This window comes from Nannobrachium achirus, assembly GCF_963921795.1.
Source record: "Nannobrachium achirus genome assembly, chromosome: 6".
NCBI classification, from domain to species: domain Eukaryota; kingdom Metazoa; phylum Chordata; class Actinopteri; order Myctophiformes; family Myctophidae; genus Nannobrachium; species Nannobrachium achirus.
Genome location: NC_137815.1, coordinates 41566621 through 41593279, shown reverse-complemented (window position 1 = coordinate 41593279; position 26659 = coordinate 41566621). Strand labels below are relative to the sequence as shown.

Here is a 26659-nt window from a genome sequence, read left to right as displayed (position 1 = left end):
CACACACACACACACACACACACACACACACACACACACACACACCATTTCATTGCTCTCTCAACACATTTAACCGCCCTCCACAACCATGTCATCAGAAGGCATCATTAATTATTGTGCAGTGCACACACACAGTGGATCCATGTTAACCTCAGTTAACCTCTGGAGATTCTCTATCGAATTCAACAAAGGCTTAATGAAAACAACCAGCAGTCCTAAAGTGTCTACTGCTTCATATCATTAGTTAGGGCTTGCGGACGTGCCACTGACAGCCTCTCTTGTCTGGATGTCGGTTCTGTTGTGTAGGTGGGATCTGAGAAACCTGGAGAAGAAAGAACATTGGGGGAAAGGGATTGTATGAGTCAAGCGGCAAAAGAAACCTTATCTCAGACCGTTTGTCTCTGCGTGATTGCTAGAAGGATGAATGCAGATGGCAAATAAAAGAGAAACAATCAATCATAGGGCTAAGAGGCTTAAGCCGCTGCCAATTCAATCAAAAATTTTGAGATTAAGCTGCTCATTCTCTGCTAAAAAGAGATAATATCACGCTTATTCACTCAGATCAGCCGGAACGCATAAAGGCAGACAGAAATAGGACACGTCTCCAAGCAACAGTATCTGAAGCCTAATGATATATTTTGAAATCAGCAAAAGCCTGAGGCATGGATATAACTGAACTAATAACGTAATCTAACCTTTAGCATCACAGACTGTACTTCACACATGTGTACTTTTGTTACGCCTTGCTGCAGGAAACACTGATTATTTGTTTTGTCATTAACCACTATACTTTGATGTTGTTGACTCCCATGGTTTATCCTTTTGTCCCTCTGCAGTCTACACCAGATACTGTAGCCTATTCTATTCTGCTATTTACGCCAAACGTTCGCCTTTTTTGATTTTGAAATCAGCAAAAGCCTGAGGCATGGATATAACTGAACTAATAACGTAATCTAACCTTTAGCATCACAGACTGTACTTCACACATGTGTACTTTTGTTACGCCTTGCTGCAGGAAACACTGATTATTTGTTTTGTCATTAACCACTATACTTTGATGTTGTTGACTCCCATGGTTTATCCTTTTGTCCCTCTGCAGTCTACACCAGATACTGTAGCCTATTCTATTCTGCTATTTACGCCAAACGTTCGCCTTTTTTCTCAGAATGTTTGCCTACGATATGCCCAGATTAGGTACACAAGAACGTGGTTGTGGTTAAACTACAGGTCTCTAGATCCCTGGCTCCTCCTGGGTTAGTGCTGAAGTGTCCTTGAGCAAGACACTGAAACCCTAACTGCTCCAGATGAGCAGATTGGTGCCATCTGCCATGTATAGTTTTCTCCACCATCGATGAGTGAATGTAAAGTAAAGCTCCAACATCTGGCTTTGTCCAGGACGCGAAGCGTGGCCCTCATCTGGCCTACATCTCGTCACAAAGTGCTCAAAGTTTGTTGTACGCCCACTAAATGTCCGGGCTCTGAAATGTGGCCTACATCTGGGCTGGCCCACATCTGGCCTACATCTTGGCACAAATCGCTCAAAGATTGTTGTACGCCCAGGCTTCAAGGGACCCTTAATGAAATTAACTCATAAATAGCACTGCTCACTTCACACTAGGTGTGATTTTTTTTAAAGACAAATAACACAATACAGTATCCACACACACAGAAACAGAGTATGATTTACAGATACATAATACATATATATACATACTGTACTTTATCATACCATTGGAGCCACTTTCCTTCCATTTTAACTTGTTGTCTTCAGTGTGCCGTGTCCATGCGGAGCGGAAACTGACCAGTTCAGCTGTGATGTGAGCCAGACTCCACTGTAGGCCTCTGGAGCTCTCCTTCCAAAGATTACTGGGGAATTATAGACATTATAGACATTTGCCAGAATGTCAGATATTTACTTAGAAAAATACATTCTGGTCTTGGTTGCTGGTGTTAATTTAATTTCTCTTGGAATAAATTGTTCAAACCAGCTTTAATACTGTTAAGGTCTAGTTAATTTCACAATAACAATCCTAGTTATTATCCTATTTTCAGCATTATTTTCACATTGGTCAATAAGCTTGTGAAGGGAATTGATAACTCAAAACACATTCTAACAAGATTGCATCTAACAATGGCGTGGCTCCCATGTCAATAACTACTTCATAACATAGTCTTGCGTTGCCACTTGCCAGATGATTTCCACTACATGTTTTTGACATTCATATTCAACATAGTTACTAATACTTGGTGGACACGTTGTTTTAAAGTAGTAGGTGTGGCTGTTCTAGAAATGATTACATTGAATTTAGATGTCACCAGACCCAATGTAGACATTGATCTCCAATTATCTGGCAACACGAGACTACCTATGATACTGTATATATTTAGGCAAAGTTTCAGCCTGACCCATCCACAATTGACTTCGACTATAAAATACAATTGAAATATTAAAAAAACATGAAATGTGAAGAAAAACTAAAACGCACACACTTCGATTTCCAGATGGCTTGCCTCATACAGAGCCACTGTTTAAAAATGTGGACATTGTGTGCAAAACCTTTGAAATCTTAGACACGCTTTAAAGATCACTGCAATACGAGGCTTGCTGGTAACCTGTGTCTGTTGCAGGGGTCAGGTGGACCCGGGTTCTCTTCTACCAGAGGTATAACTATCTTCTCAGCCATGTCTGTTAACAGAGAGAATGTAGGATCCACGATGAAATCAATGAACCCTAAAAGAGAAAATAACATATTGAATCAAAATAATACTTTTGCAAGGTATAAGAATTAGATTTTCTGCTTTAGATTTTGTCACAAAAAGGCATACAGTGTTTTGTTACATAACAAATCAGTGTGACTGGAATTTATGAAGCATTGTAACTTGGGGAGACATACCTATCTGTGATTCAGCTATGAGGGTGCTATTGCGATCGCACAGAGGAGAGTAGGGAAGGCCCAGTTCTGCCTCTCTATCGCCCTCACAAAGACACAAAGAGAGAGAGAAGACACCTTAAATTAAGCCTTACATAGTTTGTCATACGATGAATAGCCCATCTACAAGCTCACAAGAGAACTTGAAAAAACATTTGCCTATTCCCAAAATGGGGATAAAATAATGGTTATTGGTTTTCAAAGGTTGTTTTTACTCAACCATTCTCCATTTGTATATTATAGAGGCACCTTGATGTACTATAACTGTACTGTACAGATGTACAGTAACAATGGAAATGGACAGGGAAGGGAAGGAATCAGAGAAGAGAATGACAGCATGACAAATTATGGCAGGACTTGAATCCTTTTGGTCGCAGTATTGTATAATACCGTATACTATAAATCACATTCAGTGACAAATGAACCCAACTCAGCCTCTCTCTTACTTTGTCAGATTTCTTTATGTATTTTTATCAGACTCTATGTACTGTACCTCACACCACATCAGTGGTAAAAAGTACTAATTACTTTACTTAAGTAAAAGAACAAAAGTATGGGCATCAAAATGTACTCGATACTCATTACGCATAATGTCCATTCTTCTCAATTTCTTTCAAATGTAAAACACTAGAGGTTCGCGGCCCTTCGGGCCGCTCACATCTAGAGTCCACGCCCGCTTTTTTTTTTTTTAAATTAAAAAAAAAAGGGTTAGGGTTAGGGTTAGGGTTAGAAAAATTTTTTTTTGAAAAAAAAAAAAGTTTTTTGAATAAAAAAAAGTTTTGGCCTAATTGTTATTATTGTTACTATAATAGGCCTGCCAATGTTTTATTTTCATTATTTCAATGTTTTCATTTTAGCAACACACACACACACACACACACACACACACACACACACACACACACACACACACACACACACACACACACACACACACACACACACACACACACAGACACACACAGACAGACAGACAGACAGACAGACAGACAGTATCTTGCTGTGAACTCTAGAGGTGAGTGGCCCGAACTCTAGAGGTGAGTGGCCCGAAGGGCCGCCGAACTTCTTGTAAGATACAGGCTCTCGGCTAGCTAGCCCAGTAACAGTACAGATCCATGGGCTGAAACCTATGGCTGAAACACGTCCCTTATTCCCTTGTTGGTGTCGGTGAGGAAAATAATGAATAATTGAGGACTGCTCTGCTGCCTTTCTCCATGCCGTTGTAAAGTTTCACTTTCGGTTTAGACGCACGGGGACTGGAAGCCTCTCTCTCTCTCTCTCTCTCTCTCTCTCTCTCTCTCTCTCTCTCTCTCTCTCTCTCTCTTGCTTGCAGGCTTGTTGTATGGGCTGGTGTAGGGTTACAGATCCATGGGCTGGGCGGACGTTAAGATCCCCTGGACTGGGGGACGTTATAGCCAATTGGAGTGCTGCATTTGGTCGTGTCTGACTGACAAACAAAAACCGCTGGCTGCAGTTCTAAAATGTAATATAAGATGTCTAAAGCCTGATGAGATATATATGTGCCTGTCATTATTGGTTCCCTTGGTCACAAGGATGTATAAGAGGACATGCACCTAAGGTGACATTCCCTTATAGACACGCCCTGAAGAAGACAGTGTGTCGAAACCGGTCGGCTATTAGTGGCCCTTTATTGTTTTTTTTATATATAACAGCCCTATCTAAATAAAGGTGTTTAGCTGTTTCTTGGCTCGTGAGTGTGCTTGAAGAATTTCCCTTGATGGGACCCCTCATCAATGTCACAAAGTCTTTTGAAAATAGCAGATCTACAAGCTCACAATGTGTCGCGATGCATTTTGAGCCTGTAGATTGGCTATTTTCAGTCGCCCGAAATAGGGCAGAAGTTGTTAGTGTATGTTTTGTAATAATAATAATTAAAATCTACAAAGTAACTATAGTAACTAAAGTTTTCAAATAGATTTAGTGGAGTAAAAATACAAATATTTACCACTGAGATGTAGTGGAGTATAAGTAGAATTACTGAGAATTGGAAATACTCCAGTAAAGTACAAGTACAAATTATAAGTACAGTTAAGTACTTGAGTAAATGTACTTTAGTTTACACCACTGCACAACAGGAGCTATTTTAATTTCCTTTCAGTGTCTGTACAGTACATCACACCGCACCACAGGAACTATTCAGTTTTCTTTCAATCTCATCAAATGGAAAGTATTTCATTGAAGGTTTCATTATCGCCCTCACAATGAATATGACTCGCCTCTAAAGAAGCACTAAAGCATAATGTCACCATCACTCAGGCTCCCACTTTACAGACTTGCTGTCAATTAAGCACTTAAGCCCTGTATAATGTGACGAATAGCTAAAATAGCTGATTATACTGTAGCTATTTTAAAAGAGCAGCCTATAATGACATAACCAAAATAGGTACACCAGTTTGAAAGTGGTTGAAAATCTATTCAATCATGTGGCTCTTCATCTCCACATTGAAACTATGTGGTGGCTCCAAATCCAATGTGTATCTTGGACTTTAGTGGCCAGCCTGTCATCTGTGACACTTTCGTGACAATTGACTCCCCATTGACCTCTGTTTAAAAAAAAAAAAATAGTGCATGTACTTCTTTGGTCTACTGGCAGTGTTTGTGAGATTAGCTCCACACAAATAACTGGACCAAACATAGACAAGAAAAGATTTAGAACACACTCAGTGGTCCTACCTGTCTGAAGAACTCTTCCATCAGAGCTTTGGTCCAACGAGAGTGCAACGCCCAGGGCTTGGATGGATGACTGATGTCAGCCGTATGCAGCAAAAGGGACAGAGCCTTGGGCTTGTCAATTCTATCGAGGAAGAGCATACATTTGTCAAGTCATTTTGATGTACACCTCAGTTGCACTTGGCTTGTCACAGCCAGGTTTAGGGATTGTATGTTATGGTGCATTTTGCCTCAAGGTTGGAAAGACAACACTCCAGTGTTGTCCAGGCTAACCTATCTCCAACTTGGTGATGTAGTCTGGGTCGTTGTACTAGTTGCCATTTTATTTTGCAGCTTGTGGCTCAGGAGGTAGAGCGACTGCTTGGGAAATGGAAGGTTCCCAGTTTGATCCCGGGCTCCCCCAGAGTTAGTGTCTGAAGTGTCCTTGAGCAAGACACTGAACCCCCTAATTGCTCCTGACGAGCAGGTTGATGCCTTGTGTGGTTTCTTTCATCGTCCGTGTATGAATGTTTGAATATACACTATATATTCCTGATCTCTCCCTGTAAAGTCTTTTTACAACCCCATTGCCAATTCACTCACACCTGGACTGTAAAGTGCTTTGAATAAAGGCACTATATAAACGCACCATGGACCATTTGAATCAGTATTAAACACATACAGTAATATACTTTTCGTATACTTTCAACATCCAAATCAGAACACAAATTCACAGGTCGGCCTGGTATACATTACCGTTCTTGTTGTTGTAGATAGGACTTCATGGCTTTAACTTGGAGGAGGTGAGAAGACATGTCTGTGGCAAGCACCATCTCTATAACCAGCGATCGCAACTCCCTGTCATCGCACACACACACACACACACACACACACACACACACACACACACACACACACACACACACACACACACACACACACACACACACACACACACACACAGGGGTCAGGGGAGCACAGTGTCTCATAAGATCTTATAAACCCTTTCAAGATTTCCTGATAGGCTTTCTTGTTGCCATGGTAACATAGATTGCTAATCAGTCCTTTAAACATTTTACCACAAAATGTACAATCATTTGTCTAAAGCAACAGGCATATTGAGTTATTTTCTTATTGTCTTTCTTGTCTGAAACCATCAATGAACAGGGCCAATAAAGGCTATTAGTCAGAAGCTGACTAGTCCTTTGTCTCATATGGTTGTTTAGGCTTAAGCCTGTATAAAACGTATTATGGGCCTATATTTATATACAAAATATGTTTTAATAGCTGATTAACGGATTGGCCAGACTTCAAATGACGTTTGTGCTACTCTACTGATATAAGTTGTAGTGCACTCCCATTTGTTTATGGCCAGAGTTGATTCGAGTTGAGTTGGTTCTTCTTGGTTTGTGGCATGTTGCGTTGGACTGTGCATCTGAAGAAGGGAGGACCGGAGGGGAATAATGCTGCTGTAGAAGTGCTACACAAGGTGTACTGCTTTGGAGGGGGCTCCGTGAACAGGGCCTTCTTAGACATTGCGATTGAGGTGCATATCTTCAACACAGTGTCTTTACGCTGGATGAAGTTGCCCCCAGTGACAACTGAACGAGGTGAACGTCCCCTTGAGGTTCCCTCCATGTGCTGGGGTCACACAGCTGTGTTGATAGAAGATATCATCTACATCTGGGGCGGACTTAAGTACAGAGGAGAGCACTGCAACATGCTTTATGCATTTGCTGTCGACACCCACAGATGGTTCTTGCCTAATGTTTCCGGGACTGTTCCAGAGGCAAGGTACCTCCACTCAGCCTGTGTCTTGGGTAAGGTCATGTATATCTATGGAGGATTCACCATGCCAAATAGACACAATGACATCTACACGTTGGACACCATTACAATGGTCTGGTCTTTAACATCCAGAGAAGTTCAGGGACCTGTTTCATCATGGCACTCTTCCACCTTCATCGGGACAAAGATGTTTGTATTTGGGGGCCGACGGGACGAGGACCACTACAACGGCATCAGTGTGTTTGACACAGAGACCAACTGCTGGCTTAGCACGCCTTCCTCACAGATAGTTCCACAAGATCGAAAGGGTCATTCAGCATTTGCTTACAACGGAGAGCTGTACATATTTGGTGGCAACACCTTACTTCTGACCTTCAATGATCTGTGGAAATTCAATCCAGAGACCTTCACCTGGAGGAATATTGCACCAAAGGGGAAATGCCCGTGTAGGACGTATAGGATGTATAGGATGTGTTGTTGCAAGGTGGGTGATCATATCCTCCTCTTTGGAGGATCTGAACATAGTGTCCTGTATATCTTAGACTTAAGTCCTAGTCTGAAGATGTTATGCAAGTTAGCAGTTATTCAGTATGATCTGGAGCAGCAGGGACTCCCACAAGGCACCAGGTGGGAATTGGCAGCCATGAGTACTAGCAACTAGGTTTGGGAAGAAACGCAACTCCACAGTTATGTTGAGCTCATCATTCTTATGATTTATTTATATATTTTTGAGGGATGAATATATATATATATATATATATATATATATTTATTTATTTATTAATTTTTCTGCCAATGGAAGTGACAGTAGTGCATGGTGTGCAATATGAGATATAATACCATGAACACAGTCAGTAAACATTGTTTAGTTGTCATCATTGACTTTTCACTGCTGGGTCAAATGCGGAAACTAGAAAAGGACGCATAGCTTTGTCAGCCTTGGTTGCCTAGCCTTCTTTGTAAGTCATGGGTTGTATCTGTAAGTAGTGGGTTATATCTGTGTATGGGTTGTATGCCATACAAAGCAACGTTTCACATTTGTGGTGCCTCCTAGGGCCAGAAGTGACAGTGCTTTTGGAGGTTTCCTCTATAGAGTCCCCATAACATGCAATTCCAAATGGGGTCCATTGAATGTTCCATTCATGATATACAGGTATGTTTTTGTTGAGTAATTAGTAGTATTTGTGGTGATTTGATTTTATAAACTGACAGTATTGAAGAAGTGAAACTAGATCACAAGAGCTTTTCATCTTACATCCATTCCTCTCGAGTCAGGTTGATGAAAATGTTCAGGCGGTCATCTTGCAGCAGGCGGAATGCTGCACTCAAATGATGGCTCTCTTGTACCGAGCGGTCATTGTAGATCATCGCAAACTCTGACCTAAGAGAGAGCGTGACATATTCACAGTCTGGCTGTACGTCATGTCTATACGTCTTTTTTCCAGTGTCATCAAAATGGAAATGTTCATCTATTTGGCATTGCCTTCAGTAGCTATACAGTATGTGGCCCTTGGTATCCAATCACAGGGAACAATGAATGCCTGTGATTATCTATCTATCAATTGGTATCGATTGGTCAGGGAAAATAAGGATCCAACCTGATTTCGCTACGTTCTTCTTTTTCTCACTTCTCAGTCTGGCCAGGGTCCATTTGACTCGTATTTCCATTACGTTGGCAAGTCAGGAAGTGTCTTAAGTTTTACATTGGACAACACCGGTCCCACCACAGACCAATCAGAAGCCACAAGTTGTTTTCACTTGTTTTGGTACAGAGATATTGGAGGCTTTCCAGACTGTAATAAGGAGTGAGAAAAACTAAAACGCTGAACGTAGCAAGCAGGCTGGATCCCAGGCTAAAGGTAAAGGTTGGTGGGGGAGGCGGAAAGAGATAATGAGAAGGGTGTACAGAATGTAAAAATCACACATGTGTGAACTGAGCTGTGTGTGTGTGTGTGTGTGTGTGTGTGTGTGTGTGTGTGTGTGTGTGTGTGTGTGTGTGTGTGTGTGTGTGTGTGTGTGTGTGTGTGTGTGTGTGTGTGTGTGTGTGTGTGTGTGCGTGTGTGCCTGGCCTTAACAACAGCGCCTCTCCCTTAACGTGTGTGTGTGTGGTCATTAGAAGTATTGCAGGCTACATACACGCATACACACACAGCTCTGTATAGGAGTGGTGTGACCACCGCTCAAAAATGCTAAAAGTAAAGTGTATGGAGAGGGTGGGCTTAAGGAGAATGCATCTAGTAATGGGAGTGAAAGAGGGTGGTATGGTGGAAAGGCTGCAGGGAGTATTCCAACCTATTACTGTAGGTCTTTTATAAATGAATTGAGCATTAATGAATAGTAGCAGATGATTAACGCTGAGGACTTTTGAGTGTTAATTACTCAGTGGAGGCTTGATAATGACCTAATTTTACTATCAAGCTTCCAGTCTACTCTCATTTGCATAATCTGCTTCATTAGGATTCTTAAATTCTAATGGGGAGCAAAGTACATAATGAAAAGCTTTCCAATTAGCGATTATTATAACCAAACCACACACAAAACAGCCCTAGTGGCCAAGATGAGTTAAAAATAGCTTTACACACAGTACAGTAAGGGAAGAAAGTTATTGAAAAGAATGTTAACTTAAGGTCTGGGCGATATATCTTACTAATATAATAGGAGAGACAGGCCATGGAGCCCATGAAGGGCTATTCCCAGCAAACCAGTGAACGTAACGGTTCCCCGCTTGGCATGTACACTGCTCAATACTCTGGCAAGCAACTAAGCTATGTTTGCCGCCATGATTGTACTTAAATGTCATACAATTAATATAAAACGTAATTTTTTATACAGGCATATATTTTAGCCACCTCTCGCTAGGACCCCCCTCCCACCCTACTGCGCATGTGCGACTGCAGTGCACGCAGTAGAGATGGGATTTATGGCTCTCTGAAGTGAGCCGGATCTCTGGGATCCGTTCCTTTCAAAGAGCCGTTCAAAAGACTGGCTCATACTATGTAGATTTTGATTATGATTACAAATAACTTCAACCCTATATAAATGTATTTCTGACATATATATGTACCCTACATACCTGCTATTTGATCTACAAGCTCACAAATGATTTTTTTTTCTACAAGCTCACAAATGATTTTTTTTTCTTTTTTTTACATTTTATTCATTGGAAAACCTGTGAAACAGGACATTCTTAAAGTACATTTTGATACCAATACTTTTGTACTTTTACTTAACATTCCAAGTTTCTACTTGTGGCAGAGTATTTCCACATGGATTGCAGTATTGATATTTTTTTTTACTTAAGTAAAGAATTTGAGTACTTTTCCCACCACTGTTCATTTACAAAATGAACGGCTCCCTACTACGAACCGGATCCCATCGTTCATTTCAAAGAGCCGTTCACAAGACTTGATTCGTTCGCGAACGTCCCATATCTAAGACACAGTAGCAGCAGTAGCAGGCAGACAATCGTATGGCATTTTTGGACACAACACGGATAGTATTGTTATTGCACAAGATACACACGCTGCAAACACATAAACAGCTTTGAGAAACACTTTTTCTCTTTCGGTTTTCGGCGGCGGCGGGGGGCGTGACCGGACCGTTTTAATGCCTCGGATCGGATACAGACAGAGAAAGACACACCGTCCTCCGTCCTGTGTGTGTGTGTGTGTGTGTGTGTGTGTGTGCGTGCGTGCGTGCGTGCGCTGCAGTGAAAACCTGTCTCTTTCTCTGTCTCTCCGATCCATGTTCACAAAAAACATTGCCTCACTCCATAACCACTGGATCGTGCATCATAATAATGCGTTAATAGAGCACGCACGCCGAACGCACAGTGACACATTCGCGATCGTGCAAATGCTATGGTGTAACTAAATAGCCTACGCATGTAACATTGTGTTGACGGAGGGACGCTGCTCTAACGAATACACAAAAAACATACCAGCGAGGCATTTATGTAATTTCCAACATCAAAAACCCCAAATATTAACAACAATCAACGGGTCGACATGTCTCAGAACGTGCCTACTTTCGCCATTTGATTTGTCCTGACTCCTATTATATTGGTGCTAAAAAAGACTAACTCACTTTCAGACAGCCCAGACCGGGTGGGGAGGTGGGGCCACGGCCGCTTAAGGCAGTGGTTCTCAACCTTTTCAGGTCGCGACCCCCAAAATAATCCGAGCACGTGGAATTGTAGGAGTTGGCATTACATTTAATTTGACTTGATCTATTCCATTGTGCAAATAGCCGATCTACATGCTCATAACGCCTCGCGATCTGCTATTTTCACAATTTCTGCCTCTAATATTTGACAATTTGACCAATGTTTGACCAGAGGTACTAAAAAGGTCTTTAAAGTTTTAAATTGTCACTTAAGAAATGTGCAGATACCCTGTATAGTATACTGTAGGTTGGTCTGTTTACTGTTGAGTGAGAAAACAGTGTTAAGAGTGAGTTAACATTTAGCTAATCATCTGGGGACCCACCAAAATAATTTGGGGACCCCTTTGGGGGTCTCGACCCACAGGTTCAGAACCACTGGCTTAAGGGACTGGAGGAGGTTGTGTTATTATTTAGGTGGCGTAGAAAATTACAGTAACTATATATATATATTTTACCATTAGTGTCCATGTGTGCCTTTTTGTTAATGATAAATCTTGGATATTATCTCACTACCTTAATCAGAATACGTACCAGCCAGTCTGTCCGCATTTCTGCTAACTCTGCGTCCGACTGTCCGTTGTTCAATTGTGTAAAAAACATAATACAAAAATGCCTCGCTGATCATCTACTTTTCCTGTGGCTGGGCAGGTGGCGCAGGGCCGGCCCTAGGTGGCTGTCTGGGGCCCCACGCAGTCAGGGCCGTGTTTTGCTGTAGGCCATTCCCTTTAACTGGCCAATAGGGATATGTGGGCACTTGGAGAGGTGGCCACCTAGACAACTGGGCACTAGGGACATAAAGGGGAGCACACACTGAACGCGGGCAGCTGCGCAGCGTCGCATCGCGGTATCGACGCACGTGAAGTGCTGCGCGGACCCCAACTGGATGCGGCGCGCTGCCACACAGCACATCCATTTCCCCCGGTGGGGAGAAGCATGGGAGAACATGTTCAACGCGCGGCAACGCTGGTCAAATAGAACAGTGGCGTATCGGCAGGGCAGACGAGGCGTTCCGCGCCGCCTCCGCGTCCAGCGTGTGTTCCCCTTAAGCCCCCACAGGGGGCTTTTTTTCTAGTCAATATTTATATTGATACCATGATATGAGGCTAGATATTGTCTGGTTTTAATCACTTAAGAAAATAATAATAATATCATAACACGATATCACAATTATCAATATCGGGGTATTTGATTTGGTCCATATCTCTCTGCCGTTTCTTAAAGAAGCACCTATAGTTGGTCCACTGATGATCACTAACGATCTTTGTATAAACAAAGATCACCTCTACTAAACTCTCTGACATCATTTACCCAGGATGTGACATAGCTAGTACTGTATATACAGTATACAGTAAGTGGATGGAGCATATTGAAGATCTTTAACAAAGAAAGAAACAGTCCTTACTTTGTGTGAATGTGGAAGTTATTTGTAGTTCCTGTGTGCTCATAGTCATGGATGGCTGCAGCAAACAGGGACGCCATCACCTCCAGCTCTGTTAGCCAGTGCTATATAGACACAAAACATGTATCAAATACAAGGACTTCCCGTTTTCAATTATGGTTATAATATAATATGTAGTTTAAATGATCAGTTTACTATCTGTTGCAGTGACAGCAAGTCCTCACTGCAATAGATAAAAAGAAATATGAGTGATGTAGTCCACGCTCTGTACTGTACCACTAGTCCGGTGCGTAGGAGCAGGCAGTGTAAGGTCTGAGTGACATCAGCAGCATGGACGTGACTGTGGTAAGAATTGTTGTGTTTACAGTAGCCTCTCTCCAACGCAGATAGGAACTCTGTTAGACAGGAAATGGGGATCTACAGAATATATAGTAAAATCCTGAATGTTAATTTTGTATTTTATTTCTTTTGACAGTTTCCCCCCTTTCCTCCCAATGTACAGTAGTTGTTTCCCCACACAGTTGTATAATATTGTCACTGCTGTGCAACTACAATTTTGAGGTACTTTTTACTTGACTGGAGTATTTCCAATTTTCAGTACTTTTACTTCTACTCCACTACATCTCAGAGGCAAGTATTGTACTTTTACTCCACTATAATTATTTGAAAACGTTAGTTACTAGTTACTTTGTGGATTTGGATCATCTATACTATAATTTTGCGAATGTCTGACTGAGTGAGTGAGTGAGTGAGTGTCTGTCTGTCCCGGCGTTTCTCCTCGGTGGCTGGAGCAATTGATCTGAAATCGCATCACTATCAGCATATGAACACACCTGACATAACTGTGAAGCCCGTTTGTCACTTTCACAAATCGTATGCTGTATATTCGCATTTTTATGGTGTATCTATATCTATTTAGCCTACAGTACCTTTTGTGACCACACATGTTAACAAACCCCCCCACACACACACACACACACACACGGGGGGGGGGGGGGGGGGGGGGGGAGTGTGTGTGTGTGCAGGCGGGCGGGGGGGGGGGGGGGGGGGGGGGTTCTGGCCCTGTTACAGATGTTGTCCAAAAATCATGCAGATCGGTACACAGTATCTCTGTAGCCGTTAAATGGAACGGGTATTTCTTACATTGATGCTCCTACATATTAGCATGCAAGCACCAGTTAAAGTTACTTTCCATCCCTCATATACTGTGTGCACAGTGCACATCCCATAACCCACACACTGCACATCATTTCGGAGCTCATATCTTTGAACGGGTAAGGGCTAGTTATTACAAAACATACATTAACCACTTCAGCCAAATATACATTTCGGCCATTTGAGAATGGCAGATCTACAAGCTCACAATGCGTCACGATGCGACATATTGCGAGCTTGTAGATCTGTGAGCAATCCGTGAGCTTGTAGATCTGCTTGTAGATCCTTTTTTTGTTTGTTTGTTTAGTTTTTTGTACTTTTTCAATTTCCACCACTGCTGCTGTGCTGAACCCTACTGGTTGGTCTTGCGAGTGGTTGGTTCTAGTGATGGTATTGAAACCACATGCCTCTTCCGATACACATGGAATCACCTGCCAGTGAGGAGCCTCAGCAGGAGGACATCCAAGAACATCCTATTCCTCACAGCTCAACACCCTTCTGACAGGCGCCCTTGACCAACCTGATGTAGCCGTTAGTGCAGCAACAAAGCCTGGCATTAACCAGACTGATAATGTGGATTCACTCACATGTTCCTCCGTGTGTCTGTAGCCTTTTTCCTCAGCGTTTTGCCATGGCAAAACGTGTGTGTAGCATAGCCTCTATACATCCTAGACTCAAATCCTAGTCTGAAGACATTATGCAAGCACGACCACCGCTCACTTCACCTTGGGTGTAATGTTTTTATTGTATATAGGCCTATAGTAGTGTGAAAACCAGTCTAAAGGTAAAGTTGTTTTACCTTGAAGCGGCTGTTCAGCCCATATCTGATGATCAGCTCGAAGAACAGCGCTTGCAGCGAGTGGTCAGAGCTGGCGGAGTTCAGAGCAAACACATCAAAGTTCCAACGGTCAACATCCTGGAGAGAGAGAAGTTGTGTTACTACTTTATCAGTAGTGGACAGTAACGAAGAGTACATTTACTTGAGTGTTTGATTTTTTGGATGCTTATAACTTTCACTCCACTAGCCTATATTTCAAAGACAAATATTGTACTTTTGACTCCAGTATACAGTATGTTAAGGAAGAACAATTGTATATCGTGTGTATCAGACGGATCGGCGGTTCTGGGCAACCGCCTATCCGACAGACGCCGTCTTGCCTTGGTTGTCTGCGACGTCGTTCAGTCAAATGGTTCTCAAAATACATGATCTACAGACGTACAGAGATTTCACGCATTTACAGTATTGTAAGATAGCGAAAATTGCAGATCTACAAGCTCATAGGTCATCAGCATGCAACGCATTGTGGGCTTATTGATTTACTATTTTTTTCACTTTTGTTGGAATTTAGAATTTGTCTTAAAGCCATACTGTGTAAGTTGCTCACCTAGTGGTCATTAGCCCTATAGCGAACCGCGGTCGCGTCCGCGTCTTTCGGCCGTTTTTCGTACCTTCAGACCCCCGCGTCTGCCTCCACCTCGCTGAGATCTATCTTTGGAGGGGTCCCTTGTTCCTGTGCGTTCAGTAATTCCAGAGATACACTCCTTCACCCTGCCTGGTAGGCGAAATTACCTAGAGACTGGATGGTACAAACCGGCGACAACAAAATGGCGACCCCACTTCAAGATGCGATGTGATTGGCCGGCAGTTGTATAACCCTCGCTGTGATTGGCCGGTAGTGTGATGACGCAATTTTGGCGCGAGATCCGGTCCACGGCAAGGATCTCAGTTTACATATAGAGAAGGCTTTACAGGCTGAAATTCACGGTGCGGATCTTCTAAAACGTTTGTGTTTTAATAGTTAGGAGAATTTTAAGATTTGTTTTATAAAAAAAGTTACATAGTACAACTTTAAATGTACTTTATTTATTTTTTATACTATTAATACATAAGTATTTTGAAAAGCAAGTACACCAGTTCTTTAACTCAAGTATTTGACAGAGCAACTTTCACTTGTAGTTGACCGGGAATACTAGGTTTGAGTACTTTGTCCACCACTGGTTACTATGGATACGAAACGTTAAAATGTACCTGGACTATACAGTATTTACAATTCCTTTTGTGGCATCCAATTTATAGCGGAACACGCGAAGAGTAAGGCTAGATTGATATTGATGATCACTTACCCTGAGGCAGTTTACGACAACCTCAGGTTGGTCTGGCACGGCTGCAGTGTAGGCCCTCTTGAACATCCTGGAATAATGATGAGATGTTTATATTGAGTTCAGCTCCAGTTCATATGGTGACACTGTGCAGTGAGCTAGCCTCAGGAGCTGTTTATATAAATCCTCCCGTGGACGGACCTGTCCCCCCCCCCCCTCCCCCTGGGCAGGATATTTTACAGAGGAGAAAGGAGGCTAAGGTTTTACATGATGGTGGTGCTCAGTTTTCACTGGCAGTCAGCTCTGTGGCTTTGAGAGAGACCTACGCAAATGGATGATCCAGTTACAGTATAGAAGTGGAAATCAGTCAATCTTTACAGTGGTGTAATTATATTTGATACTAATTTATATATAGCGTGGATATTCTGCTATTTATGCTCTGTGATAGCTAGAGCATAAATATATCCAGTAATAATATGCCGGATGATGTTTGCAGGCTATAGCTGTGGTTCTCAAATAGACCCTTGCCTTTAACTCTGACAGTTTTACAGTGTAGATTGGGGTCCCAGAGATAGAAATCGTTTGGGGGTCTGTGACCTAATGCATATCAAACTGTGGGGGTCCTTGAAATTAAAAAAAAGGTTGAGAATCACTGGCCTACAATAAAGGTGGTTGCACATTGGTGTGTTTTCGAAATCCGGAAAAAAAGGTCAAGGACCCCTCGCTGAGAGAGAGAGAAAGCAGGGACCCAGTGGCGACAGCTGCAAAAAAAAAAACATAAAGAAATTGACCCTGGTCTGAGAAAAAAAGAATACAGAAGAAATAACGGGTGGCAGTGTGAAAACGTGATTGACATAACGTGAGCTTGATCTTTTTGCTCCGTAATTCGCTCCGATATTCGTCCGAAGAAACGCAGCAATGTGCAAGGAGGACCTTTACTTTAAAAATAAAAAAGGAGGACCTTTACTGCATTGTGATAGACTTATAAACACTAACTACTGGCCTAATAGCTTTTTTTTATCATCCCCTTTACCCCAATCTGAATGAGCAAAGAGCCAAAAATAGAATGAAAGAGAAATGGAAAGTGCGACCTTTCCACAAATATCCCAGCCTGCACCGCATGCACGATGCTGCGGAACTTGGGCTTCTCGTCAGGGCGGCGCGCGGGCCGACGGGCCCTCTGAGTGAAGGTGGAAGCCAGCCAGTCGGTGACTTCTGGGGGGACGCCGTCCTTGTGGAGCTGCTGGAGGTCATCCTCAGAGTCCAGGGACTGTCTGTGCACACGCAAATGCACACGTGCACACACACACACACACACACACACACACACACACACACACACACACACACACACACACACACACACACACACACAGAAGAAATACTCTGTTACAAGTAGAAGTCCTGAATTCTAAATGTACTTGAGTAAAAGTACAAAAGTACTGGTATCAACAAGTAAAAGTACTTGTAATAACAAGTAAAAGTACTTGTAATAATAATGTAAATCTACAAAGTAACTAGTAACTAAAGTTTTCAAATAAATGTAGTGGAGTAAAAGTATAATATTTGGGTCTGAGATAGTGGAGTAGAAGTAAAAGTATTGGAAATTGGAAATACTCAAGTAAAGTACAAATACCTCAAAACTGTACAGTACTAGAGCAAATGTACTTAGTTACTTTACACCACTGTATATTGCCAGCTAAAGGAAGTCGGGTACAGCCACTATATCAAAGCCAGGAAAAATACCATGAAGCTTCTCATCATTTTGCCAGCATCAGATACATAATAAGTACCGCCATACAAGTACAGAGATCAAATCAAAGATGAAAGGGGAAATCACATAGAGAGTATACCACTCATTTGCCAGCATTTCATCAAAATGAAAACATGGTTGCAGCTGTGATATACAGTAGGTGACAAGTCACCATCAGAGCACAGAAGCCAACTCATAAACATGCAGAAACACAGTAGGCCTAAACAAAGAATTTGTACAAGTACTGTATTATGAATGTATCATAATTAGTAAAAAAAAAAAGTAAACCCTCTTCAATCCAGAACAACCCATAGGAAAGGCAACTGGCTTTGAGTGTGGCACAGTGATTGGTGTGCAATACATTCAGAATGGATTGGCATCATGTCCCAGTCGGGCAGAAGGCTATACTATGGTAACTCTGATGGAGGGAATGAAGACGGACACAAATACTGTAGGCAGAAGCAAAAGACACTAAGACAAGGATTGATGTGTTGAAGTGCTCAAAACTGAGGAAAACTGTCTGGAAATATACAGGTACTGTAACCTTGGAATATGATATTTATAATTCACACCTTAATATTGTATGCCTTCAGTAACTTTACACTAGGTAATCTCTTTGCACTGTTGGTCCTTTATTTTTGTATGCATGTGGCATAATGTACAGTGTGTTCACTAAACTGTTATACAGTATTTTAGGCAGTGTTATTCTTCGTTAAATAATCAGATATGAGTGTGTGACCTTTGGTTGTCGAGAAGGAAATTATGACATTTATGAGATAGTTGAGTTTACTTTGCTCATACTGGTTGTAAAACATTTTAATTCTAGTTTTTTATGTTGACTGGACATAAAAAGTAGAAGGACACTTTTATTGGTACAATGTTTAGGTCACTCGGAACTCTATCAGGCTTGATGAAGGTCCGAGTGACCGAAACGTTGTACCAAGGCAATAAACGTGTTGTAAGTGAAGACAGTGTGCGGGACTCCCCCATTCTTCTACTTTTCAGGTTCATTACTCCGACCCACCTGTCCCTTTGTAGGTGTGCACAAGGACGGACCCTTTTCTTCTAACATTGAAAGGACAGCATTTGTTAAAAAAGGAATGTTTCCTGGCTATACGATGACAAATCAATCACCATGAAAAATATGACACATGATCAAATGGTGACTATAGTAACATTTCCCAAGGCAGAGATGTTTGCTGTAAAATAGTAAACATTATAGCAAACATGTAATTGAAATACACACTAGCACTGGTCTATAATATACCAGACCTTGTTCAGAACCTGTTCAGTGTTCATATACTCTTACCTTGTTCCGTCAAGGTATACTGCCTCAAGTAATGATGCCGTGAAATCCAAATTATTTTTGATCTCCTCAAAGTCGACATCTTTCTCTTCCAGTTGCTTTACCATACTCCTCAGCCTGAAACACACATTCATGATCTAAAATAATATCAATTTGAATGCATTACAATGTTGGGCAATCTTCTCAAAAAGCAATTAATAGCACTACCTTTGCGAAAAGGGTTATAGATAACTCAAGTGTTTTTGTGCGTAAAAATCATTTTCAATATTTCTTTCTTTATTGACATTTATTTCATGACATAAATTTAGCAATGTAAAAACAAAGTCAATCTCAAAATGAATAGCAATGCACACAATCGTTAGACTAAATTATGGTAACAGAAAATGAAACAAGAGATAAAGACAACAGTCGCAAAAAACCCCACTCAACCACTTAAACCCTATACTTAGTTAACCAGATTCCCAAGGGCTCTAAATATCTTCACCAAAGATTTACAATCTACAAGATAAATGTGCTGTGTTGAGCTTGCAGCACATTGCTATTACCTTTTGCGGTAGCACTTTACAATAATGACCTGTTATAAATCATTTATAAACATTTATAAGCAGTTTGTAGATGAGTAATAAACATGAACAAACTATGAACAAATGTTTACCTAAACATTTATAACTGTTTTAAACATCATTTACATGTTATTAGTAAGGTATTAGTAAGTAGTAAACTAATCATGAATAAGCCATTTATACACATTCATAAATGATTAATAAATCATTTGTAACTACAAATTATGCGTTATTTATATGCTATTTGTAGATAAGTAACTAATAATTTACAAGCTATCTATATACCTTGTAAAACATTCCTAATATATCTATAAATCATTTGTAGATGTTATCAAGAGCCCTAATGTAAAGTGAAGACTAGGTCGCAAGTTACTATGAAAACCTCCACCGGCTGTCTGTCAGTCCCTCTGTCAGTCTGTCCGTCACGTCACACTTTTGGTCCTACTCTAATCTCCGGCACCGTTGCCCCTATCCATGCCAAACTTTGCACACACACTCCTTGGCTGTCTGTTAATGTGGCCTCCGAGTTTGTTCATGGTTAACATATGCTTTGTAAAACATTCCTTAAATATCTATAAATCATCAGTAGATGTTATCAAGAGCCCTAATGTAAAGTGAAGACTATTCATTATTTACCAGTAAGACTCCCTAATAGGGAGATAAGCGACCGTCACATCGCATACACAAACTTTAGAAGGCAGTCGTAGCCAATCAGGAGGGAATATGGGAAATGGGACAGATCCATGTTGATGACATGACTTTGGCTTTGCGTGATTTTAGGCCCAAATCTATAGGAGCAGTGTCAAAAAATGGGTTTGAAAAAATCAGCCTGATGGTGATGCTAAATGGGACAGATCCATGTTGATGACATGACTCTAGACATACTGTGTTCCGCTTTGTGTGATTTTAGGGCAAAATGTATAGGATCAGTGTCCAAAAATTTGTGTTGCAAGAATCGGCCTCATGGTGGCGATAGAAGAGGGCCATAAATGAGGGGTGGAGGTTGTGGTTTGGCAGTCAACTGTCTGTTAATGTGGCCTCCATGTTTGTTCATATTTAACAGACATTCGTAACTAATGAATAGTCTTCACTTTACATTAGGGCTCTTGATAACATCTACTGATGATTTATAGATATTTAAGGAATGTTTTACAAAGCATATGTTAACCATGAACAAACAAGGAGGCCACATTAACAGACAGCAAAGTTTGGCATGGATAGGGGCAACGGTTCCGGAGATAGAAGTAAGGCCAAAAGTGTGACGTGACGTGACGTGACGTGACGTGACGTGACGGACATACTAACGGAGGGACTGACAGACAGCCGGTGGAGGTTTTCATAGTAACTTGCGACCTAGTCTTCACTTTACATTAGGGCTCTTGATAACATCTACTAATGATTTATAGATATATTAGGAATGTTTTACAAGGTATATAGATAGCTTGTAAATGATTAGTTACTAATGGCATATAAATGATGCATAATTTTAGTTACAAATGATTTATTAATCATTTACAAATGTATATAAATGGTTTATTCATGATCAGTTTACTACTTACTAATACCTTACTAATAACATGTAAATGATGTTTAAAACAGTTATAAATGTTTTGGTAAACAGTTGTTCATAGTTTGTTCATGTTTATTACTCATCTACAAACTGCTTATAAATGTTTATAAATGATTTATAACAGGTCATTATTGTAAAGTGCTACCCATTTGGCTGCTTCTGTAAGCCAGACTAAAACTGCAATGCTCGGTTTTTGAACAGTGTCAAGCCCAGGTTGGAAAGATCAACTTGGGAGTGAGGCACTTTAATCTCAAACATCTCAGAGAGGTTAGAAGCCGCCATCTCCCAGAGTCTGGCCACTGGAGAGCATTCCCAGAACATATGTAAACAAGTACCATTGACCTTCATAGAACACAAGAGCACAAATGGGGTCAGCAATCATTTTCATTAATCATCGCTTTTCCTGGGTGCCAAATACACTTGATTATAATGATGAGTGTGAAGATCATCTGATGAAATCATAACTTGTACAGCACTAAGGGTTATGGAAAAAAGTCACTGTGAACAAAACTGGGTCTGTGTGCGACAGCTTTCTCAAAGCTTTACTTGATTAAATACATGAAAGTACTTCAATGTTTATGAGTGAGCCGAGTGAGTTGGATACCAGCTGCTGAGGAAACATGGTCCAAGAAAGCTTTGACAACAGGTTGAAAACGCCCCACTAACGGGAACACAGTTCATTTGGAAGTGATTTAAATGCCAAACTGTCCAAAGAAAGCCAATGGCAAAAGGGCATTGTTAGTGCCAAATATTTCATGAGAGGAAAACTTGCATGCTCAGGGGCTTATGTAACCTAATTTGGTTTCAGTGGGCTTTGGTGAAGAATGTGAAAGTGTTCTGATGTAGATAGACCTTTATCGATCCCATGAGGGAAATTAAGTTGTCATGGCCAGTATCGCTGTATGAAACACAGGACAGAAAGAGATACAACTAAGAATATAAATGAGTGAAAATAAGACTAAATGTGTTGTAATTTACAGGGATTAGGAATACGGTAGCAAAACAAGGGTCCTTGTTTGCCCCCCTGCACTTGGACCTCCCAGACTTTTCATGTTGTGTGAGGTAATGACAACTATGAATATAAATGTGCATAAACATGTAAATCAGTCTATACCAGTCTTTTAATCATTTTCTGATATAGAACTGGTGGAATAAGCAGCAATATATTATTTGACTCCAACATAGGAGCAGTTCATTCATGGCATCTCCTCTTTTATATCCTTGCAATCTCTGTAATGAATAAGAAGCAAGTGCATACCACAATAGTTTGCAACTTAAAGGAGTAGTTCACCCCCAAAATGACTTTTTTTTGATTACTCATGCCATCTAGTAAATTTACCCCCATTGATTCCGGATGGGGACCCGAATGCATGCCCCTGAATGGGGACCCAAATGCATGGCACTGGATGGGGAAACCATCAGGGTAAATTTACTATAATAAAATGTTTGTCTTGGAATGCGACAAAAAACAAAAACATATTATTGAACTCAAGTCTCCATGGCGTGAGTAATCAATAAAAAAAGTATTTTTGGAGGTGAACTACTCCTTTAACCTAACAATTACCGAAATCAGCTTGTAAGAATTCCAAAAGTTTGTGTAACTGTTTAGTTGTGTGCCTGTTGAAAGTAGTAGTATTTCTGAATTGCATTACGTCAAGTCTTTGGAACGCATGTTCGCTGCCCATAATGCACGCTGACCATTGACCACTGCTGTGGCTGTTCAAATCACAAGAAGACAACTCCTGGCGATGAGAGGCTCACAGCTTGTTTCAAGTGTTTATCAAGCTGGCAAAGGCCTTCAAAAGCTGTTGAGTCATAAAAATAGCACGCATCAGAATGCCGCTGCTCTTTTTTTCAATCTTGAATAATCTCTCTGATAGCACAGTCCTCTTTGCTTCGCAGCTACAGTAACCACAGTTTAGGAGTAAGGATATAATTACTGGTGCACTTACTGTAATGTGTATTAATAGTGGCAGACACAGGATAGGTAACATTGATAGAGACATCTACCTGTATACTGTACTACACACTTTGTATACAGTACAGCAGTTCTGTCAAGGACCCCCAAATTGATACGTATTTGCCAGAGGAATCTCATTTGAAAATAATTTTGTTAGATCAGGGGGCGCTGCGAGGCGTTGTGAGCTTGTAGATCAGCTATTTGCAGCAAAGAGGTTTGTTGCAGAGGGTAAAAAGAGCAGACTAAGTACAGAGTGAAAGGTCAAGTTCATTAAGTATTGACGGTTCAAGTGGTTGCATCTGAAAACACAAATTGACATGAATCCAAAATACACTGATGATTGTGCTGTCAAACACTGAAACTATATGGAATCTATGATAAGGTTGTGGGGGTCCCTACTTCATCTCTCTCTCTCTCGACTAAGGGGTCCTTGGCCTGAAAACATTGAAGACCCCTACATTAAGATATGAATAGTCATTCTCTTACACATTGCCGGGGACGTGGAAGCCCCTCAAGGGCCGCTGGGGATCCCCAGACCCCACACTGACTACAGTACATTTACTTATTAAGCTCTGTACTTAAGTACAATTCTGAGGTATTCGGATTACTTTCCAATTTTCTGTACTTTTACTTCTACTCCACTACATTGCAGATCCATATATTGTACTTTTACTCCACTACAATTATTTGTAAACTAGTTACTTTGCAGTTATAAATGATTATATTATAAAAAAACATTCTACATGAATCCACTTTAGCCCTATTTTATTTGAAAATAGCCGATCTACAAGCCCACAACGCGCCGCCGTTGCGACGCGTCACGCGTTGTAATTTTACTTTTGGTACAGTACTTTAAGTATATAGTTTGATGCCAATACTTTCATACTTTTACTCAAGTGCATTTTGAATTCCGGACTTTTTACTTGTAAGGGTGCCCTCACACCAAAATACCTATGAGAGTGGAATCCGCGTTCCTCCAATACATTTCAATGATAAGGGAGCGTTTTTTGCAGAAATCCTCTGCTGGCATGAAACCACTTCACTCTCATTGAAATGCATTGGCGGAACGCGGATTCCACTCTCATAGGTATTTTGGTGTGAGGGCAGCCTAACAGTATTTCAATACTGCAGTATTGACACTTTTACTTGAAATTAGTACTTTTTCCACCACTGATGAGCTGAATGTTACGTAGTATTTGAAAGGGGAGAAGAGGAAGTTGATGACATGCATAAGGGTGACAAAGCAGTTTAGCGTGAAATAGCCACTCTGCATTGCAACACTTTGTGAGCTTGTAGATCAGCTATTTCCGGCAAAGAGATTTGGCCGGGGAGGGGGTATAGACCCCTGGAGGTCCCCAGTCCCGATGAAGGAAGTATCTAGGGTTTAAGTGGTTAATGTGTGAGGGTTCTGCCAAACTAAGCACAAGAGCATGCAACTCATGTCATTCTGCAACCTGACTGATAAGCGTAGTAACCAAAACAAAACCACATGTTCCCTCCACAGCACCTCTCTCCCACGGCATACATAGATAGTGCAAGAGAGTGAGTAATGACAAGTGTTCACACAGGAATCCGGAGCTAACAAGTGCCTGTTCATCACGCTGCAGAGCCAGAGGTGAAGCAACGGTTAAGTAAAGTCTGATTTATACTTTGACGTACAACAGAGTAGGCATTACCGTCAGTTTCCAGTAGTGCCTCTGTTCTAACTGAGTTGCAGAGTTTGAGGTGGACAATTAGAGGATAATAAGGGATAGAATCTCCCTTTAAGTCCAAATAATGCAACATCATGACCCTTGTGTTAAATTAAGGCTGAAGTGCAGCAGGCTTGGCTTTCCCTTTTTTTAATTAGTGTGGTTACCCAACAGGGCAACCAACACATTGTAGTCCTGGAAACTTTATTTACTACTAGGGTAACTTTTCCACTGCCATTGGAAATTGACAGACATACAGACATATGTCTGACAGGGATAGGGAATCAATAGGGAATCAATGGGAGTGGGAATCAATAGGGAATTAATGGGTGGAGCATCACATAACATTTAGCTTACTGCAGAATATAGTCACGTCAGCAACCGTCAGCAACCACACTTGCAATTTCCAATTGCATCTTTTCTAGTTATTATTTTAATCTCAGGTGCTCATATCAATATGGTCAGTGTATTCGACCACGTCCCTATTTTGGGCATGTCATCAAAATCGTTGTAAGCGTGTAAGTTCCAGCACACTGGCTGTCTTACCTAGAGATGGGAACCTGTAGCCGTTTCTTACGGACGCGCACCAGCTCAGCCATCCAGAATCCAAGCTACAGCAATGCCCTCGTAGAGACCCAGTTCAACAGCAGGACAAACTAAGGAAGGAGAAACTTGAAAAAGAAAAACTTGTGCAGAGGAGCAGTGAACAGAAAAGTTCTCACAACCACTCACACTGTATCCTGAGACAGACTTCTGTTTCAACAGCTCTCCCACCCACTTCTAGAGGGACCCACTCCACTTCACTCTGATTGGTTAGGCAATAGGCAGGCCTAAAGAGTGTGTGTGTGTGTGTGTGTGTGTGTGTGTGTGTGTGTGTGTGTGTGTGTGTGTGTGTGTGTGTGTGTGTGTGTGTGTGTGTGTGTGTGTGTGTGTGTGTGTGTGTGTGTGTGTGTGTGTGTGTGTGTGTGTGTGTGCGCCTCTGTGGGTCTTTGTCTTTGAGTGTTTGTGTATATGCGTAAACCACGTCTCTGAAGTGTGAGTGAGCTGACCTCACTGATGAAGTGATGACTGCTATGCTTTCAGGCACTGTGTACTCTAAACCCCGAATGAGAATTTTCCACTGCCGCCGTGAATTCGGGGTGGGGGGAGACGGGTCGACAGAGAAAGCCTTTCACTCCGAATTGCCAGAGACACCCGAACCAAAATATATAAACAACGCTTGTCCTCGAAAGCCACCCGCAACAGCTCTGCAGCCTGACAACTGTTGCGCTGGGCAGTGGCTGCCTGTGTGCCGAAAATCTGAGGGTGGGGGCCTGAGCAGAAAACACTTGCACCTCTCAAATTATTTTGGAGGGAGAGGGAGGGTTGGCTTCTTTTAATGGGTTACAACCTGTTTACAGCCTGCTTGTAATGTGTTTGTGCAAAAAACTATTATAGGATCTAATTGCTGTAGGTGTACCTTCATGAATGGCAGTTCCACAAGCATAGTTTTTAACCCATATAATAAGCCCTATTCAAAAATGTTAAAAGCTGTAGCCTAAGATTTTGGTTTTGAAGATTGTTGAATATTTATTGCAACCGAAGGTCGCAATTTACCATGAGAAATGTCA

At 41.4% G+C, this 26659-nt stretch overlaps 1 protein-coding gene across 1 annotated transcript; it reads right to left on the bottom strand.

Moving 5' to 3' along the window:
- On the bottom strand, positions 1-25672 carry LOC308286673 (dual specificity calcium/calmodulin-dependent 3',5'-cyclic nucleotide phosphodiesterase 1B-like). The gene is made up of 14 exons (XM_080727767.1): positions 25596-25672; positions 19269-19382; positions 17298-17480; positions 16231-16297; positions 14906-15022; positions 13228-13368; positions 12955-13055; positions 8644-8769; positions 6357-6458; positions 5625-5745; positions 2895-2976; positions 2614-2731; positions 1730-1866; positions 1-322 (listed from the first exon to the last, which is right to left on the bottom strand). The coding sequence occupies exons 1-14, from the start codon at positions 25646-25648 to the stop codon at positions 225-227; spliced, it is 1560 nt and encodes a 519-aa protein (XP_080583893.1). The 5' UTR covers positions 25649-25672; the 3' UTR covers positions 1-224.
- Positions 25673-26659: the final 987 nt, after the last annotated feature.